This window comes from Centruroides vittatus, unplaced genomic scaffold (genome assembly GCF_030686945.1).
Source record: "Centruroides vittatus isolate TY-2023 unplaced genomic scaffold, ASM3068694v2 contig_1507, whole genome shotgun sequence".
NCBI lineage: Eukaryota > Metazoa > Arthropoda > Arachnida > Scorpiones > Buthidae > Centruroides > Centruroides vittatus.
Window position 1 is genome coordinate 127,241 of NW_027120932.1, and position 21,585 is coordinate 148,825.

At 28.7% G+C, this 21,585-nt stretch overlaps 1 protein-coding gene across 2 annotated transcripts in view; it reads left to right on the top strand.

Moving 5' to 3' along the window:
- Positions 1-4,135: 4,135 nt before the first annotated feature.
- Positions 4,136-21,585, top strand: part of LOC136968706 (uncharacterized) — a 40,225-nt gene continuing 22,775 nt past the window's right edge. The window contains exons 1-3 of one of the 2 annotated variants that reach the window (XM_067262715.1): positions 4,136-4,352; positions 18,625-19,304; positions 21,176-21,283. In XM_067262715.1, the coding sequence (XP_067118816.1) occupies positions 4,228-4,352; positions 18,625-19,304; positions 21,176-21,283 (913 nt within the window). In that variant the 5' untranslated portion in view covers positions 4,136-4,227. Of the gene's footprint in view, positions 4,353-11,115; positions 11,190-18,624; positions 19,305-21,175; positions 21,284-21,585 lie in introns of those variants that run through there. The other variant, XM_067262716.1, reaches the window with a different exon arrangement.

Here is a 21,585-nt window from a genome sequence, read left to right on the forward strand (position 1 = left end):
TTAATTATAATTCGGATTTTATTTTCAAGCTTCCAACTTCCTTGTTAGAAGAATAATTTTGATTTTCTAAATTATCTATCAGAACTGGGCCTTTTTTTTTATCCTGTGGTTATGGGAATTCCCACTAATTAACATAAGTTAATTTGTGTAATATTAGCATACTTAGAGCCTAAACATATACTGTACAAACTAGAAAAATGTTAAATTTTAAGCAAAGATTGTATGCAGTGGGTTAAAGTGTTAAATATACAAAAAAAAATCAAGTTATTCTGTTGCCTTTGGCAAGCAAAGTTGAATGTAAGGAAGAGGAGCCTTGTGATTGCTGCTTGTTTTGATTTATATCCGAACTTCCCTTTAAAATTTTTAGGTTAGATTAAAATTATACGAAAGAATTTATATTTTAACTAAGGTTAGTCAATTTAACAGTTGACAACACTAGGATTTTTTCATTTCTAATTATTACTTTCCAAAATAAAAGTTTGATATTATCTGAAGGAAATTAAACATTTTTTCGAAAAGAAATTCCTAGAAAATTGAGTAATATTTTTGATATATTTTTTTTAAAGATGTTATCAATACATTACATTTTTAGTTGGATTTTTTAGCATTTGGAAGCATCAATGTCAATTAGTTGTTTCCTGGTAGAATTCCAACTGTCTGGGCTACACTTACTCATGTTTTAAATGAAAAAATGTTGGATTTTATCCAATATGAATTCTTGTCTTGCCAGTGTATTCTCAGAGCTAAACTTTGAAGCATACTTGAGTCAGTCAGAAACTTTAGTAATTCAGTCTGCTCAGTTATTAGTAAACATACTCAGAATAGATTTATGTACATGTTTCCTTTATGCCTTCTTTTTAAACTCGTTATGAAACAATTGCTTGAGAAGATATAAATTTCACTATAACAAATTTAATATTTAAATTACCAAGTTTCATACTTTGAATTTTAATCAGTTGTGCATGTCACGTGTATAGAAAATTGATTAATTCATGAGAATCTTAAAAATCGATTTCATCAGCTGATCATTTATAACTCGATTTTAAAAAAAAAATCCATTCCGCCCACGTGATTACTTAATTCAAAAATCGATTAGTTTGTTTATAAATCTGTAATCGATTCTTCAGTTAATTTGATCATTGTTGCAAGAATCGATTATTTTTTTAAATGTTAATCGATTCATCAGCCGATCAAACTTAATCGGTTTCATCTCGCGCGAGAAAGCAATCAGTTTCGGAATTTATTTGTGAAATCGATTTCGGCATTTAATCGATTTTTTTAAAATGAAATCAAATTGTTTTGCGGGGGAAAATTATTTTTAGTATCTCATTTCTTATTCCTAACACGAAATAGCGTAGGCTAAATATAAAAAAAAAACAATTACCTATTGCTTATTTGTTGTAAAATTTGGCTTATTCATCAAAGTATTGTTCAAATTGCATCGAGGAAACGAAATAAATTTCTTGCACAAGTTATGAAAGCAAATTTAGCAATATTTTCATGAATATAAACATAAACCCATGACATATAGTTCAAATTTCGTTTAAAAAAAGCTGATAAATCATCAGACCACCTACGAAATTTGTCAAGATCACGCTTTCGTGAACTCTGATAATGAAAATGTGTTAAAGTTTCGTATCCATGTACGTTTTAAAAGTTTATATACTTATTTTAGCGTCTTAATTCGGTACGAGCATTTATACCTTTTACTTTAAAACCAGTTTTAAATCATGTGTGACACCTTTTAGCTTGTTTTTAATCATATAAAAGATGCTTCACGCTGGTTTCTCGATGGTGCAATTGCATGATTTTCGTGCCCGTTTGATTTTTATCGCGAAGAAACTGGAGCGAATTATCATAATTTACTGGTTAACAGTTACATTTTTAACAAGCACCAACTTATTAATTACGAAAGGGAACTTTAAGAATTGGGTAATTAAACTTATTCATCCTCTACCAAGTAGTACAAGATGCACTTAATAAGCAACCAACCATTTCTTATAAGCTATTTTGTTTGCTTATTCATTCATGCTTGAAGATAGATCATTTTTTACGGAAATAATAACAATTTTCCTGTATATAAATATATATGTTAATAATCGAGTATTTCTTTTATAAATAATAATATAATTAAAGAAAATTGTGCGATGTTGACGATAACACCAAGTGAAAATATAAGAATCAATGCAAGTGAACGAATTTCATTCAAAATTGGTGGCACGAACTTGTTTAATACTACAAACATTGCTTATCTGTGTTTAAAAATATCGAAATTAATATAATTTTTAGTTTAATTTTATCTCATTTCTCCGTATTTCGGTGTTTAACCTGCACTTCTTTACATGAGCACGGTAAAATATATTGGTTTTAAGTCTAATTTATGAGTTCTTAAAATTCAAACACATTGACTTTCTCATTTTTATGAAAAAATAGATGATAAATTATAAATAAAATACTATATTATTGAAATAATTTGCTTAAAATTATCATTGCACCCCTCACGAAAACTCTTACAGTTGCAAGTTGTATTGTAAACAAGACAAAAATCCGAGTAAATACTTGTAAGCATATCTAACGTTTATCGAGAAAATATGCTTTCTAATTTTCTATTATCAGTATCAATACAATTATCATATACAATATCTCACAATACATTTAAATATACTTAAGTGCATGCTGAATCATCGCTTTGAATGCAAGAACTGGATATTTAGAAACAGAAATTAATTGTAAATTATAAAAAAATCCAGGATTTAAAACAAACAATCGAATAACCTTGAATGGTTTTTGTTTATTTTAATATACTATACTTAAGTTCTTATGCAATTGCTGGTGTAATTCAAATTGCATAAGAGATAAGCGCACAATTACTACCATTTATCGTAGTTTAGGGCATTCTACGCTTAGTTTTTTAAGCTGTATAAACTTATAACGGTAATTTTAGTACAAATTGCGGATCTTCTAGGTCAATACGTGTTCATTTTGATCAAAATTCTCGGTTTATAAACGGTTTCTGTTTTATCTCTTATGAACTACAAAGTGCAATACTTGGTTACAGGCTTGATACGTGATCTATCGTCAATCGAAAGGCTACTAGAGGACAAGGCCAATAAGAAAAGTCAATATAAACAAAGTTTTAAAACGATTTGACCTAAAGATTTGTTGAGTTTTATAAATCAAAACAGTAATATTCAGATTCTGTTGCAAACATTAGGCTTATTAATCACATGGACCACGCATACTTTAAAATGACGTTTCTTATCGATTTTCATGGCAAATTATATTGGCTTTAAGTGTAATTTTCTGTTCTAAACCTCCATGAACATCAAAAATGATAATTTCCTATTTTTTGTACGTTTTCCTTACTTAAAAATGGCGTGTCGTAACCGTTAATCGCTAATCATGGAATTAGCGATTACAACAAACATTTTTACTAAATTATCTGAAAATTTTTCAAATGCAATCTGCTAAATAGTAGGTAATTATGTTTAAAACATCAGCTTCTACAGTTTACAAACAATACTAAATGTCTTTCTCTATTTGCAATTCAGTTTTCAAAACCGGGACACAAACAAAAACCGGCTTGTAAAATGATTAAAACTTCAATCTTCTTGAACTTATTCGTGTGATTTAAGAAGCTGAAGTCTTTCTAAACTATAAATTTTCAATCCTAAATCATATTTATCCTCAGAAAACGAGATAAAATAAATTATTTGCCGAATCATAACCTAGCGGTCGTAGTAGGCGAACAGGAATTAAAAAAAAAATCAAAACAATGCATTTGTAACGATGCTAAACGGTTTAAATCCTTTAAAATATAATTAATTTTATTTATATTTTATCCGGTTATCCAAACGCGAAGGTTATCCAGCTGAAAATTCAAATTTAAACATAAAAGCATGCACATACTCCAACCTTGACACAGATCGAATTCGAATTCTATTTTTCGGGATATTACCTAATATTATTAGTCGCTTTTCCTGGCTTATAAATTATTATAGTAATATATTATTATTTATAAATACAATTTAAAAGTTATCTATAAATATTTTTCGTAAAACAATAAAAAATAATAAAAATATTTTTAAACCTAAATACAAATTTCCAGTCAGAGGGCGCTTTTGTTAAAAGGGAGTTCTGTTGTCGTTTGGTGTCAAGTGAAATTTCGTTTTAAAATGAATAAAACTGTTAAAGAAGGGAAGTAATTGTGTTATTAACAGCTTAGTTATGTCGTTAAGAAACGTAAATAGCCATTTTCCGGGGTCGAGCAATGCTAGAGATCAAGATTGGACTTGGTACGCACCTCCTCCTGGTAATCAAAGTATCAACAACACTTACAGTATTTGTACGAAGTAAGCTGATAATAAAATTCGTTCTACATTTACAAAACATTAGTAAATAATAAACATGTATTGATATGACGTAATATCTCATTACATAATTTGTGTATCAAAGTAAATATGCATTCATCATCATCATCATCATTAATTCTTGTTAATTAGGATATTAATTGAAATATGCCATGACAGAAGGATGTTATAGAACCACAGAGTGGCCACAAAGTCTCCATATATGAGATTGTGTCTTGGAAAGAATGATTATTGTCGTCTTTTTCCTTAATCCGGTGAAACCGTGTATCGGTGATTACTCCTCTGCAAATAATGCTGTTAGGGGGCAACTATGTGGATGCGAGAGAGCGAGAAGAGGTGACGATGTTTCAGACTCTTGTCTGTGTGGTCGTAATAAACGAGGGCGTGAAATGTTACCTTTTCTCTCTCGTTCGTGTCTGCATAGTCTCACACTTACACAAACATCTACGATGGATATGCTTGTCTTTAATGTGATGCAGCATCTTAACTCACAGTGTTTTACCTTAAAGCGAGGTTTGTGTTGGTGTATGAGCTGCTATAAAGTTAAGAATTGTGATTTTATCCCCTTTCGGCAACTGTGACCGGTTTGAGAAATATCTCTGCTTTTGCCAAACTCTGTTTGTGTTGTGTAGTATGAAAGAAACTGTTTGCTTTGATTAGCGTTCGTTCCATTTGCAGTGGTTAGTATGACAGTGTGAACTAGCTTCAGGTATTCTGAAAGAGAAAATTTCGTTAAAAGTTGGTCTGAACAGGGAGAATAAATTGAAATTTTTGAGGATAATGGAGGGAAGCATATAGATAACTTCTATATTTAGGAATTTTGTGACCACTCTATAATTTTTCTACTAAAATGTACAGAATATTAAACTCTAAAGATTTAATTAAGCAAAGGATTTGTGAGGTGGTGTCACAAATATTTTCCATTTTTATAAATACTAACTGTGTGATTTGGTAGTGTTTTCTGATGATTCAGACAAGATTGTAAAGAAATTTAATATGTTGGAGTTGACATTTGATGAAATATAGCAGTTTATTTTCATATCACAGAAAGAATGTAACTTTAGTTTTTATCATAATATTTATAAGAGTTTTATGTTTGAATTGCTAAATATAGTATTAATTAACACCCTATTATAACAAAAAAAGATGTATTAAATTACAGAACCATAATTAATAGATATGTTATAAACAAACATCTATATTTAGAAATTCGAATTGTGTAATTAAGAAATGTATTTGAATGATTCCAGCAAAATTCATAAAGAAATTTAATTTCAAGATTTGATGAAATATAGCATATGAAAGAATTCAACTTTAGTCTTAATCACAATATTTATATTATTACATAACTAGATGATAACAGACTTTAGTTAAATTGAATATTGAGTCATGTTCAATAATAATTTATGACACAAAGATGAAGTATTAAATTGTAGAATTATAATTTAACAGTGAATAGATGTATTTCAATTAAACGTCATTTTTTTTTTTACAAATTAACTGTACAATTAAGAAACAATATTTTGTAATGATTCACTCAATTTATAAAGAAATGTAATATATTAGTTTAAGAAATTGATGAGATGTAACAGCTTTTTTATATTGGAGAAAGGATCTGATTTTAATCATAATCATTATATAGGATATTCCAAAATTAATGATACCATTTTGAATTGCTATAATTATGTTAATTAATAACAGAAGTTTGTAATGTACCGGTACATTTACATTGACTGATAAAGTACTTGTTTGATTTTCATCTCCCATCTACGTTCAAACATCTTATACCTGTAGAAAGCAACAGAGATGATGTTTTGTGTTCTACAGTTTATAAAGATCTGCTTCACAAATAATTTGCAGGAGCCATAAAATTGTGGCTACTCTGGTAGGAGTGACAATGGATATGTTGTAGTTAGGAAGAATTTGAGATATCGGTTATGAGGTGCATGCATTCAGACACTGTAAAGAGCAAATATAAAACTTGGACAGTTTTCTAATGTTTTAATGTACTGTACATTATAACATTCTCAGATAATAATTAACATAACTACAATAATTTAAAATGATAGCATTCTTTTTAGAAGACCCTCTATTTACATCAATTATTATGTAACTTTTCACGATAACTATTTTAGCTGTGCCGAGCATTAGTCATGTAAAAATTTAACAATTAATTAAATTTGAAAAGTAAAGTATTAAGTTATGGAACTGATGACTAAGATTATCTGAAACTGAAAATTTCTAGTGTTAAGAGTATGTAAAATTGGAATATGCTGATTTGTATAACTAAAAAATACTAGTTTTTTAATGAGTCATCCATGATTTGTAAAGAAGATTTGTAAAATACATTAATTTGAGGATTAATTTCATAATTATATTATATAGAGAGTCCAATTTTAATTATAATTTCAATATTTGTATCAAATTTATTTAAGCCAGACACAATTTATCATTAAAGTAAAGAAATTTATTGCGAAAAGATGAAATATGTAATTATAGAACAATGTAATTTAAAGATAGATAGGAGTATTGCAACTAAACACTCAGAATTTATAAAAATGGAAAATGATTAACAGTTTGACTAAGAGTTACCAGTAATGCTTTCTAATGATATAAGCATAACTTATGAAGAAATTTAATAATAATTTTTTAATTTTGCAATTTTTAATTACAATAGAAAATATTAACTAATTAATGAAGTCAATACCAGAAATAATTACTTTAGCATTTAATTTCCTTACTGTCCTTGTAATTAAAAGAAAATAGTTAAAGTAAATAATCTGTGTATATTCTAATGATGATAATAGGTTTTATATGTATATTTTAATATAAATATATATTAAAATTCTAAATTCAGTTAATAGAAATTAGAAAAATAGACTATATATTAAGTCTCAAGAAGAAAATACTGCTGCTTTAAGAAAACCAAGTGTTAAGTAAAGAGGAAATCTTTTCAGACCTTCATTTGAACCAGCTTCAGCTTACAATACTGTTATACAATGTAAGCTAAAGTTTGTCTGAAAACATTTCCTTTTTACATAAACTCTTGATTTTCTTAAAGTATTTTCTAGTAAAAAATTATAAAACGATACCAAGTTGTATGGAAGTTCCTGAGAATATACATTCTGATTGTTTTGACATTTCAGCTGATCACACTAATTATGGATAAGATCAATGATAATAATTATAAACTAATAATAATTTCCAACTATATAAATATAACTTAAACCACAAATAAACCTGACAATCCAGCAGGAACTTTTAGAAACAAACGTTTACAATTATCTTAAATAATATTAGGAAGTTGTTTATTTTATTCTTAGCGTTATTGAAGTCAAAGTAGACTTCAATAAAGCTAAGAATGTCTAATTTTTCATACATGTCAATGTCAAATCCATTTTTGCATATTGCTTTTTTACTACTCCATAGAAAAATACCTTAGTTATTATTACATTATCTTAGCCGAAAGCTATATATTAAAATCAGATCAAAGAACAAAGAACATTTTTATTTTTACATTATTATATTCAGTTTAACTTGTTTTTGCTTTGCATTAATGAAATTTAATAAAAAATATAACTAATAATTTCAAATAGGTCTTAATTTTTTATACCAGTATTAAAGTATTATTTGTCAGTATTAAATTTATTATAAAATATTCTTTTCTTCAACATAGCATGTATTTACGATTCTTTCAATTCATGTTTGGTTCAGTTTTACCGAATTTTTATTATTATTCGTATTTAAAATGGAGCAAATAAAAAGTAATTTTTGACATTTGAATGCTTTAATGCTAAAATGATAAGAAACACCATTTTAAGTGAAGTTTCCACTTGGTTTATCTATTATTACATTTTCTTGTTTTAAATGAGGAAGATACTGAAACCTGTTTTAGAATGACATGAAATGAGTTTATTTTGCATATTTCAAAATGTTCTATATGTTATTTTTTCTTTTAATGTAAAGGATTAGATAATAAAAGAGCTATATAATAGAAATTTGATAGGAAAGCATGATCTGTGTTGCACTTTTAAATCCTGCTTTATGTTATCGTTACTATACATATCAGTAATTTACCTAACAAAGTTCAGTTTTAAAACTTATGTGAATAATAGTAGCATAAACAGAATTTATATTAGTTAAATAAATATAAACAAGTTTTAAAATTATCATGAAAGATTAAGTCAGTATGAAAGCGATTATCACAATAGTGAAGTATTTTATGTTTGATTGATGAAATGTAGGTATTATAATAATACCAGTATTAGTTAATCCTTTAGGATATGCCATTCCAAATTAAGTAACCAATGAATGGTAATTATTTTTCATTTTCCTGATAGCAACTTTTTGTCATGCTGTCATTCAGTAACTAAGGTTGATATTTTCTTGAAAGTTACTGCAGTAGTTCATTGCTTTATATGGTGTAAACTTAACAAATTCAAAGGGTCAAGCTTCTTACTAGCTGCTGTCAAAGCTGGAAAAAATCTGTCGGAAGAAAAAAACTATCAAAGTTTTCTGAATAATCGTCTTGTGAAAGTCTTCCTTTATGAGATTACTGACTAGACTGATGTTAATAAAGCCTGCAAATTTTTTGTTTTGTAATCATCTAGCTTTGGAGATATTTCAAGATTAATATGTTTCCAAAAAATGTGGTGGTTAATTTTTCTCATTTTATCCATAATCTTAAAAGAGATGCCTCAATTTTTTTTATTTGGCCACCATTTGAAAGAGCTCACTTTTTCTTTACAAGAGTATTGTTTTTGTATTCTGGAATCTTTTTAAAAACTTGAGACAAAAATTTTTTTTTAAAGTATATCTACATTTCTTATATTATATAATCTAATTAACTAAAGGCTAAAATATAAGTCAGTTTGATAGTACAGATAAACATGCAGAATTTTCAAGCCCAAGTTGTGTAATTTGTACTCAACTGCAATAGCTTGTTCTTTAATCTTTTCTTGGACTTTTTGTCATCTTTTACTTTTACTTTTTTGCTATTTTAATTGATTTATCTACATAAAACTTTTGTAAAACTGTAGTTCTTAGTTGAAGAATATTTTAATCTTATGCATGCCTAGTATTTTTCAAGGATATTGTGATTTGTCTTGTGTCTGTCATTTAAAAAATGCTTAATTTTTTTAATCACATAATTTATTATCATTGAGAAAACGGTCATTCAAAAGTATATCTTAACAAGAAAAGTATTTTCTTCAAAGATGTGTACATTTTTTAAAGTAAATCTATTAATAATTTCATTCATCTGACTTATTTTTATACCTCCAAACAATAATTAAAAACTGCTTTAAGAACTTTGCACTTTGTTTTATCATAAACCTTCATTTGCCTCTCTTTCTACAAAGATTGGATGATTTGAAACTGTTACCTCAGGGTCATAAACTAGTTTTGCTGCGTTAGACAATTCAGCAAGTGGTCTGAGGTGAAACTGTCTTCTGGCAAGAAAGCTGAACTTCAGGTTACTTATTATTATTATTATTTTAATTTTAATTTCTCCTGACATTTATAAACATTTTAGCTCCAATACTGAGAATTTGTCTCATTTATTTTGATTTTTAAGTGTTGTCCAAGAAACCTATTATTGCCAATCAACGAGGTTGACTTGCAAAAATATGTTTATTTCTTACTAATTAATTTTTAATTACTTTATGATGCAGCATGAAGTGTTAATGACTGGCTTCTTGGAATGAGGATACTGATTCTAAACAATTGGAATTAGCAAAAATGGCCATAGACCAACAAGAGTTTACTTTATTTCAGTAGCATAATGTTTCACACTCCAAATTTGACTAATTTCAAAGTATATGAACAAGTACTTACTTTTCACTTGTTATCAACTTTAGTTTAAAAGATCCCCAAAAATAAATACAATATTCTTGTAAAGAATAGTGTGCTCTTTCAAATGTTGACCAAAGCAAAAAATATTGGAGGTATTTCTCTTGAAATAATGGGCTTCAAAAATGAACAAAATTTACTACCAAGTTGTTTGGAAGCACATTGATCTTGATATACTTCCAAAACTAGATGGCTACAAAACAATTGAATGACCTGATGGTTGGAAATAAAACAACCATCTAGTCAGCAATCTTACAAAAGAAGACTTTCATGAGATGATTGATCAGAAAATATAGCATCAAAAGTTTGATATTTTTTTGTTGTGACAGATTTTTTCCAACTTTGACAGCAGCTAGTAAGAAGAGTAATCAAGCTTGATCTTTCGAATCTGTATAGTTTACACCATAGAAAGCAGTAAACTGCTGCAGCAATTTTCAAGAAAATATTAACAGTAGTTGCTGAACGACAGGATGTTTTGAATTGCTTTTATGACATTTTGACCACCTTCATTAAGGACTCTTACAGCCAAATTATTTGATAATGAGACCTAAGATTTTGTGCAATTTACTTTGGTTGGTTTAGGAAGCTACATACCGAATTTAAGCAAAATTTGAGTAGTCAGTTGGGAGTGACTTGATCATTTGACATAGTATTGGAGTAAATAAAAATTTAATGTTCTTTTATTTTAAAATCAATAATAATTATAAAATTAAATTAGCCACTATACTTAATTTAATGAATTAACCTATATACTTTTAACAGTGGACAACGTTAGAGAAATGCTAACATTTTTGACCCAGATAATAGGCTATCTTCAGACATAAACAGACATGGGATAAACTTGTTTACTCTATCCTATCTTTCCTATCTATCACCAGAATTTCTCTTATATCTACTCATGCCTGAAGATGGCCTGTTGTGAACAGATCAAAAATATTAGCATTTCTCCAAAATTACTCACTGTGAAAGGTGTATTGATTATTTTATTATCTTTAATAAGTTATTTTGATCATTTAATTTAAAGTAGAAAATGTTAGAGCTTGAAAAATCTGGTATAATTTGGTTTATTTTTAAGAAAATTGTACCATTATTTACTTAATAAACAGTTCAGATTTTCTAATTTTGGATGCTTGATATTAAAATATTCAAATAATTAAGCTGGATTAACTATTAGGCTAGAACTTGGCTAATTAATTGTAGAAATAATATGTAATTTGAACTAAAGATGGGAGATTATTCCTCCATCTTATATTAAAATTAATAATTAGAAGTTAATTACTGTATTTTTTTCCCTATAAGACACACTTTTCTTTGTACCCAAAATTTATCCGAAAATTAAGATGTGTGCTATTGGGTGTATAAATATAACTCTGCCCTTTTTTCAGTAAATATAAGACATTTGTCTGTTTTTAAAATTAAAGAAAAATTTAATCAAAGTATTATCCATCAGAAGTTACAATGTTCGCTCATCTGTCAGGCAACAAACTGATTCAATGAAGGAAGAAGTTGGTTGTTTTGAAGCAATCCAGTTATCAACCCAATTTTGAATACCCTCATAAGATCTGAACTGTTTTCCTGATAGGTCATTCTGCATGGATCGAAACAAATAGTAATCTGAAGGAGCAACATCTGGAGAATATGGTAGATGGGGCAATACATCCCAGCGATGCTGTTCTACAGTTTCCTTGACTGATCTTGCAACATATGAGGGAGCATTGTCATGTCGGAAGACAATCTTGTTGTGTCTTTTGGCATATTCTGGACATTTTTGCTTCAGTGCTTCATTCAATTTGATTAACTATTGTTTGTAACATTCAGCATTGATTGATTGATTGTCTGACTCGGTTGCAACAGCTTTTAGTACACGACACCCTTTTGGTCCCACCAGATACACAACATAACTTTACTTCCATGAATATTCTGTTTCAGCATTGATGGACCTGGGTCACCTGGACGCACCCATGCCTTTGGTCGTTTAGGATTGTCGAAGTGTATCCATTTTTCGTCTCCAGTAACAATTCAGTACAAAAAGCTTTTCTTTTTTGTCTTTGGAGCAATAATTCACATATGGTTTTTCGACGTTCAACGTCTCTTTCTTTCAGTTTACATGGCATCCAATTTCCTTGCTTTTGAATCATTCCCATTGCATGTAGATGTTAGGAAATACATGGTTGAGAAACATTTAAAGCAGCAGCCAGTTCCGATTGTGTTTGGCAAGAATCGTCAAGTAATGCTTCAAATTTTTCATCTTGGAATTTTTTTGGTGGTTTTCCATGCTCTTTTTCATGTGTATCAAAACCATTATTTTTAAACCGTTGAAACCATTTCTTGCATGTAGTATTGGATGGAGCATGTTCACCGTAAATTTCCAACAAATCATATGTTTCTGCTGCAGTTTTCTTTGAAATAAAATAATGAAGCAAGACTTCCTGCAAAGGCTGTTTTCTTGGCACAAAACTTGACATTTTGTGCTATTGCATTGATGCCCTTTGTATAGAAAATTTATTTAAAAGGTTTCCTTATATACCCATATATTACCAGTGGCTAAATTGTGGCTTTTCTAGACTGTACAAATCTGCATTTTATGATTGCTTAACATGCCATTTTAATTTTTCCAGGCTATTCCTACTCTTGATTGGCTTGAAACAAGAACACAGTATTCTTACTTTGGGTTTTGTACACTTTTATTGCATATAAATATAGATGTAGTCTAATTATCAAAGTACATGAATACAATAGTAATGTACTGTAGTTGTTTCTGTGATAAATATTTCTACTTTTCATATCAAACCCATGCACTAATGTCTTTTGTAAAATCTTTAGAAAAATCATGCACTAAGTGATTTTATCTAGCACAGCATCATGTCATCTTGGTATTTGTCATCTCTAATAGGAGAACCCACACCCTTTTCCAAGAACTGCATGCTTTTGAGCACTTTTACATGAAAATCTTAACTCCTGACTTACCCCAGTGCACCAATAACCCCCAAATGATGAGCTTGACATGCTGGCTTATCCAGTTTGCCAGCATACCAGATGTTGGGTTAATGGAATTTCATTGTGTATATATATATATATATATATATAACTTAAAATAGTTGAATGACTAAAATAACCAAGGTTGTTGGCTCTTGGGTACTACTTGTTCAAGTTAGTACCCAAGAGCCAACAACCTTTCAAGTTCAAGCTTGAAATCTTAGAAATTTTTGAATGGTTTGACCTTGATATAGGCCCTATGTCTCACAATCTGACCACTCTTATTGTAGGATTGGCAAAATCTATGATGGACATGAATAAGAAAAGTTTTTGATGCCTACAGGGGAAAAGAGTTAAAAAAAAGCAACACGGCTTTAATAAATCTGCAATATTTCTATTAATTTGCAGGGTTACTTGACTTGCATCATTTCCATATGTATTTCTAAATCATTAATTAATTAAAAGTTAAATTTTAGTTAGTTATGTTTCTAAAATGTTGCAATTCATTTTGTAAAATTTCAATAAGGTTACTTTATAAAGTAAATTATCTCGGAAGAATTTATTAGTGGCAATTTACAATTTTAAACAAATAATTTGATTTGGAAATTTAGAAAAATGAGACGTTACCTGGTTATTACAGTTGTGTAAATTACAATATAAACAAAGAAACATCTGGCCAAATATTGTCAAACACTTTTCAAAATTGTCATAACTGTTTATTGCATATTATGGTTAGAAAAATTAGTGTATAAAATGATATTCTAATGTATGTTTAATCAGTACTTTATAAACTAGCTGAAGTCCTTGAGTTATAATGTTGTAATAATCCTAATTATAGTAGTTACAGAAATATTTCTTCAATATTTTAAAATTGTATGCCTGTATTCAGTGGGTAGTTGACCTTGTCTTTTTTATTTTTTATATTAAATTGGCCACATATTTTGCTATGCTGGTACTGTCATTCTTTTTTGAAGTAATTTGAAGTTTTTGACCTCTATGACAGTTTGCATCCTTCAAATTGCTGGTGAACTTCCTATATAAGCAGAATAAATGTTTTTGAAAGTATTAAATTTATCAAATATAATAATATTGATTACTGTTATTTTGAGAAAAGTATGCTTTCAAGTATAATATTATTTAACCATTCCAAAACTCTTCTTGATTTAACCATATATACTGTATATTAACCTTGATGTAGGATTTTGTTTTTTATGCCACATGTTATAACATGACCTTACTGACCAATGGTTCATCAAGAAACCTAGGTTAACCTTGATTGTAGTTTAGTTATACATGGTGTCGCCAAAACATTGTCTTTGGTGCCAAATAGTCTATTAATCTACATGTATTAACCTTCATTGTTAAGGTCATATTTTAATTACACGTGGCATCAAAACACAACTAGAATAAGAATCAGTGTACACTCTCTGTTATTAATAGGTCAATAGAAAATTTCATTTTAGATGAGATGAATGGATATAAACATTCATTCTAAAGATAGAATGTGAAAAATTACTTGTTATAATTTCAAGTATTTGCAAAAACAATGTGTGTATATGCATAAAATTAAATTTAATAATAAATAAATTACTTTATAGTAATGTTTCAAAATTATGAATAGCATTATTTTATATTAATAATTATAAATCTTTGATTAAAATTGGATAATTAAATAAAATAATGATCATTAATTAATTTACTATTGTTATGTCGTTACATTTGTAATAAGTATAATGTAGTTTTTATAGATTTATAATGAACAGTCAAAAATTCTGGTTACTACAAGTTTTAATGGACATTAATTTGAATAATACATTTATCCATTTAAGTTTTTATTTAAAAGGTTATATTTCAATACAGTTTAAACACATCTGTATATAATTAAGTTTTAGTCTTTACATCATTAACTTGTTGGCATAAATACTTTTATTGCATTATTAAAATTAAATTGGTTGAAAGTTACAACTGTATTAATTAATATAAAATGATCATCATATTTAATTATAATTACGAGAAAAAAAGAACTTTAAACATTACTTTTGATGGTTGAATAATTTTGTTAATAAAATGTAATGGTTGCATTTGTCTTAAACAAAATGGAGAAATATTAATACTGAAATTCTAAAGGATATAATATGATATGAGGTAATTAATATTGTTATATTATTTGTTTGATAGAGTATATTGTTTGAACAAAATTCCTAATTACAATAATAATAATAATTATAAGTAGGACAGTGTATTTTATTATAACCTTGTAGAGATGCCAGAATTAGGAATCATGCTGTAATTAATATTTTGTTTTATTCAGATATTAACAAAAGAAAATTTATTATTATTTTAAGGTAAAACCTGACAAAACATAATGATGTAACTAACTAAAATAATCAGTTTTATCGTATTTTATTGTTTTAATTTTAGTTTGACTCATGTTTGTCTTCTGATTTAGTAATTTGAACAATTTCTGGTACAAAAAGTGTGACAGTTTGTTTAAGCTCATATTTGTTTTAATAATTGCCTAATTTGATATTTAACGTCTTATTTGTATACATTTATTTGCAAGACAATTACAGACAAAAATAAATATTGATATTGATAATGTGACTGCTTTATTGAAGTTATCAATAGGGGAAAAAATGAATATAGGTTAACATTTTCAAGTATAAGGTCTCAATTATTCACCAAACAGAATTGTCATTTCCACAGCTATGCTTTAATTTCATTTCTCATGCTTTAACACTTTGCTTCTCATTAGTAAATCTCTGTCAAATTAATAATAATAATTTAGAAAATGAAGAGAAATTACTAATTGTAAATATTTAAAATTTTTTTAATTCATAAATTACCAGTATCACTGCACTTTAACTCTCAACTGACTACCATCAAACAATACTGATTGCTTTATTTTGATGGTAATTAGTTGAAGCTTTGGGGTAGTAGGCTATAGCACCATTGGATCAAAAGATATATTATCCTGATTGATAAGTGCTTTAATAGATTTGTGGTTGTTTGTAACGAGAGATTTGTAAGTCCGCGAATAAACATTACAAATAGGAACACAGAAACAAATATGTGTAAGATTGAATATTCTTTTGATGCTCTCCGAACACGGTTCTTTTTTTTTGTTTGTTACAAAGATCCCAACTTGACAGATTTATACCCTAGTAGCCACACAGGGAAAGGGGTCGCCTCTTATTCTCATACAAGTATATAATACACACGTGCGTAACACAAAACCTTGATACTGACTTAAAAACTAATCTTATGGCTATCTTAAAACTAATATAACAGGGAAATGGATAGAATTAGGAAAGTATAGAGAAACAGATAGAAAATATCTGGGTCCACGTTGATGACCGATATCCTCGGGGAAGGGATCTTTTATTCTTCTTTACTGATTCAGCAGTTTGTTATAGAGGTTCTCTGACTCTCTCAGTGTTTTCTAGTTCCACATGCCTCTTATTCTCTGGCCTCGACAGTCCTCTCTTATACCTGCAGTCCCCTTCCTTTTTCTCTCTTCCGAGTCTGGATCACTGCCTTGTACGTCCGTTACTTTCGCGGTCCAGCCAAAAAGTAGTCACCTCTCGTCTTTCTTTTTGCCTCAGTCTCTTCTTTCTTTTGTCCATTCCCCCAAATTCAGGGAAGCCCTAATACCCTACTCCTTTGTTTTGCCCTTGGTTCTGAGAAGGGGTAATCCTCCCTCTCAAGTAGTAATGGTCGACATAGAAAGTTTTCAAAGACAATAGAAAGGAAGTAGAAAGATAGAAATGAAATAAAGGAATTATGAACTATATACAAACTATAATATGGCTGACGGCCACAGATTGGTCATAATCTTTCATGTGTACACTTCTTAGAGGGACAGGACCCAACATATCTGAGCAGACCACTCCCCTGAAAAATTCCTGGGGTTTTTGCCCATCCAGATTTGATCCTGGATTCCTCAAAGTAATAGATTGTTACCCTAATCACTCATCCATCTGGCCATTCAGATTATATCAGCTGTTAGGGCCAGTTTCAGGAAAGAAAATCTGGCTTAGAATGATATTTTTTGCTTATGACAATCCAAACACACAGACTTTTAGGAAATTTTGCCTGTTTGATAAACATAATACTATCTGTAGTTTATAAGAATCAGATGTGTAAAAAACATTATTAGCTGGTTGATAATCATTTTACATACAATGTAAACTAACTTTCATTATCTATAATGACATGTCTGTGCTTGTTTTTTGGAAGTATGTCCTGACTCAAATTTTTACCTTTACTTTTGGTTTTTCTTCTCATGGCATTGATTCAGGAGCTTCTTTCTTTTTCCCGCAAAGGTTGCTTAATGATTTTAATTTAGCATTGACAATCGCTCTTACTAATATTGAATTTTAAAGCCAACTTTCTGATAATTCCATCATAATCTCAGGCTGTTTTAAAACTTCATAATTAGATATTTCTGAATATTCTATCAAATAGTGAATCAAATTTTTCTGACATCAGATTGGCTTAAATCATTTATTTTATCAATTATTTCAGCTTAAAGTTTAATATTAACAATAATTATTCAAATTTCCATATAATTGGTTTAATTCAAATTATTGTCTGTTTCCATTGGCAGAAGTAACATATTTATGTATTAAGCCCGCAAAAGTCCATTTAATTTTGGAAGAAAGTACTTTCTTAGATTAAAGATGACATCTTTTTCTGGGTATAAACTTTATTGTAATTTGCTTTTTACATCATCTGGCAGCTGATCAGTTATCCAGTTTCTCATGAAATGTCTTTACAGTCTTAAAAATTGGTTATTGCAACCACATCAGAAATGAAATGCTATCAAGAACAGAACATATGAATATGTCTAGCTGGCTGTATTCTACCTCTACCAGACCACAGACATTCTAAGATTGCATTAAAATGAATACTTGTTGATGGAAAGAGAAAGAGAGGAATGCCAAGTAAACTTGGTGCAACACTTTTCAAGAGGATCAGAACATCAATATTCAATAAAAAATGCCTATTCTGTTGCAAAAGATTGCAAAAAGTGGAGAACCCTTGAGTCCAGTTGCATGGTCAAACCTAATTTTACAAATCTTGGCTGGCTATAAAAATGTGCAATAGCAGGGACTAGTCTTATTTACTTATTGAGGGGAAAAGATAGATAAATCTGTAACAAGTTCATTGTGCATTACCAAAAAGAGATTCTTGAACTTCCAGTGCCCCAAATGAGTACCACACATTGTCCTGTCACGATATATTTGAAATGATCTGTACTAAATTAGTAATTCAATAATCAAAGATTGTGAAATTGTTGTTGAGACTTTATCAATTTTCTTGTTATTGAATTTAAATAATGATAGATTAATTTTTTGTGTTATATATTTTAAAATAAATTAAGCTTTAATTAAATTTATTCAATTTATTATTCTTTTCTCTATAGCAAAACTCACGAATCGACTGCTGCTTGTCGTTATTACGAAGCCAGTGGAGAAGACAACAATACTTTGGCAACGTTCATGGAAACAAATCCATCCATTCCCAAAAAAGACAGATCGACAAAACAGTCACGACAGCTTCCTCATTGGTTATGGTTTGTTATAGCTAAATGTTTAGGGATACCGTTACATCCTAATGATAAACCTATCATCGGTTTGATATTGCACATGCTTACTTTTGCTTCGGCTCTCACTTTTGCTGTTTCTCACATGTGGTTTGTAATATTTGACATACTTTCTCCTAATACTCCCATTGATATCGCCAATGGCACAGTTAGTATCTTCCTGATTGTGTGCTGGGGTTCGTTTGGTTTCTATGCAAAAAACTTGAGTTCTCGACTATTCCGTCACACGCAGTTTCTTAGAGACATAAGAATGCACTCTCGTACTATATTCAAGATCAATGCTGCTGGTTTGTTTTTTCTATTGGGTGCTATTTTCATCAGTACTAATGATTACGATGGCTTTGACTCATATTTAAATGAAACTTGTGAAAAGGTGGAGTTATACGTCATTGTTTGCAAGTTGCAGTTTCTGTCAAGGGTGATATTTTCGGTCTTTGCACTCATATGGCACTCTTTAGTGTCTTTTGTTTTGATATCTGTCTGCAGGACGCATACTATAGGTAAGTTTATTTATTAAGAATAGCAATAACTAATTAAATATAATATAATCTTTTCTTTGTGTGTTAACTTGCAAGTTAATTACTAACTTGAAAATGAATCAATAAATTAGTTTTATAATGAAAGTAATTATGAGGTTTGTGCAAAGATAACTTTATTTATTAATAAAGAAAACTAATTACTGTTTGAATAGTTATATACTTATTTTGTAGCATAACTTGCTTTGTATTTAAATACACAATTGTTGCAATTGAAAGAAAAGATTCAAGGCTATACTGGACAGGTTATTGAATGTTTATTGTGAAAATAACAGTTATTTCTCAAAAAATTATGTTTTTTTAGTTTTTATAATGAGCATATATTCTTAATGCACAGATTAGAAAATTTTGAGCAATTTATTATCTTGTTGTGGTTGTGTATTGTCTATTTAATATGAAGAATGATGACTAGAGGAAGTGCTAAGAATAACTTGTTTACGTTTGATTTCGAAATCATCATTAATAATAATTGGTACAACTTTCTACCTTCATGATTCATTTGCAATAAAAACAAATTTAAGTATTGAAGCAAAATTATAGATTGAATACATAAAATGTAAATCAGATGTTAACTTTCAAAACTTGTTTAAGTTTTTCTAATAATAATTTTATTTATCAAACATGTGATTATGACTCAGCAAATTTATGACTACTTGCTCAATAAACATTATATAATTAAACAATAAATATATTGGCCTATAAGAATTGTTCTGCAGATATTATGCGAAAGTTCTTTTACATATGTTTTAATCGCTAAATTTATGATTGTACGTTTGTCGTTTGCTATTGTTTGATACCACAGATTGCAAGTGTCAATATTCATTAATAGAATAAGGATTATTAATTTAGGAGAATCCATAATTGAATCCAGTATTTCACAATGTGCAATTCATTATACATTTATTAAAAGCAAGCATAAACTTGACTTCATACAGGTTTTATAGCCTTGTTTAACTAGTTATATGAGTAAGAAAGCATTATAGATATTAATTAGGAGATATATTATATTTTACCTTGACAATTTAAGTATCAGCTTTTAGTTAATATGCTTATCATTGTAAATGTATCGATTTTAATTAAAATGTTGTTTACTTTCATATAAAATTTTAGATAGTGTTTTCTTAAGAATTCTTAAGTGTTCTGGCAGCATTTTAAAGCATTTCATTGAACTGAAAGCATTTTATTCATTGTTCCAATATATTTACATGTCTTAACCTCTTGGCAACACAACACTCGCCTGACACAAGCATCCTGTCACTAGTATTGTAGTATGTACAGTACCATTGGACATCTGACTGGCTACACCCGTCATTACATTCAATAGGCTTGTGCTGCAGATATTGACAAATTAAAGCATATTTAAAAATGTATTATTTATATGTTGGATACTTTTAAGGTTATTTTTTTTAATGATTTTCTAGCTTTAGATTAAGTTTTACCATTTTTATGATTTTCATTATCTTGTCAAACATTATATCATGATTTTGGTTCGTTGCATTACCAATAGATTGGTCTCCAATATTTATAAAGCTGTAACTCTAGCACATATATAGCATGTCACAAGAGGACTTGATTTAAGACTACAACAATTACACCTCATGTCCTAAATCTGCATTGGCACATTCATACATCACTAGACTCAATGGATTTTATTGTGTAACCCCAAATTTTATACCTTACTTTCTGAGCTATCCTCATATATTTTGAAATTTACATTTTGTATTCATAACAGATAGTTTATGCAATGACAGTTATGAACTTGATAAAATAAGTATTTGGTTTTTAAGATTGAAATTTATTTAATAATTATTTGAATTTTATTGTTTTCTTTGAAGGCATTCGACGTTTTATTCGTGAATTAGAATATGACGCAGCAATGTATGAACACTATTTTGCACAGACAAACATGGATGTTCCATTAAAATACGAAGATATTTGTCAAGGTTTGTTATGGCATGTTTATTTAAAATGTTTCAATTAATAATTAGACTTTGCATATAAGTTAGCAATACTGTTAAATAAAAATAATGTTTATTACTCTTGCTACTGTTTACAAAGCATTACATTAAACATTGCCATATTATATATAATGAAATGAGTTGTTGAATATATATTAAATTTAAAATGCAGTTAAATTTCAATTATATACATTAGGAATGATCAGATTACTTGTGAAATCAAATTTGTTTGATAGTACAAACAATTTTTATTATGTATATCTTAGATATACAGATATATTAGATAT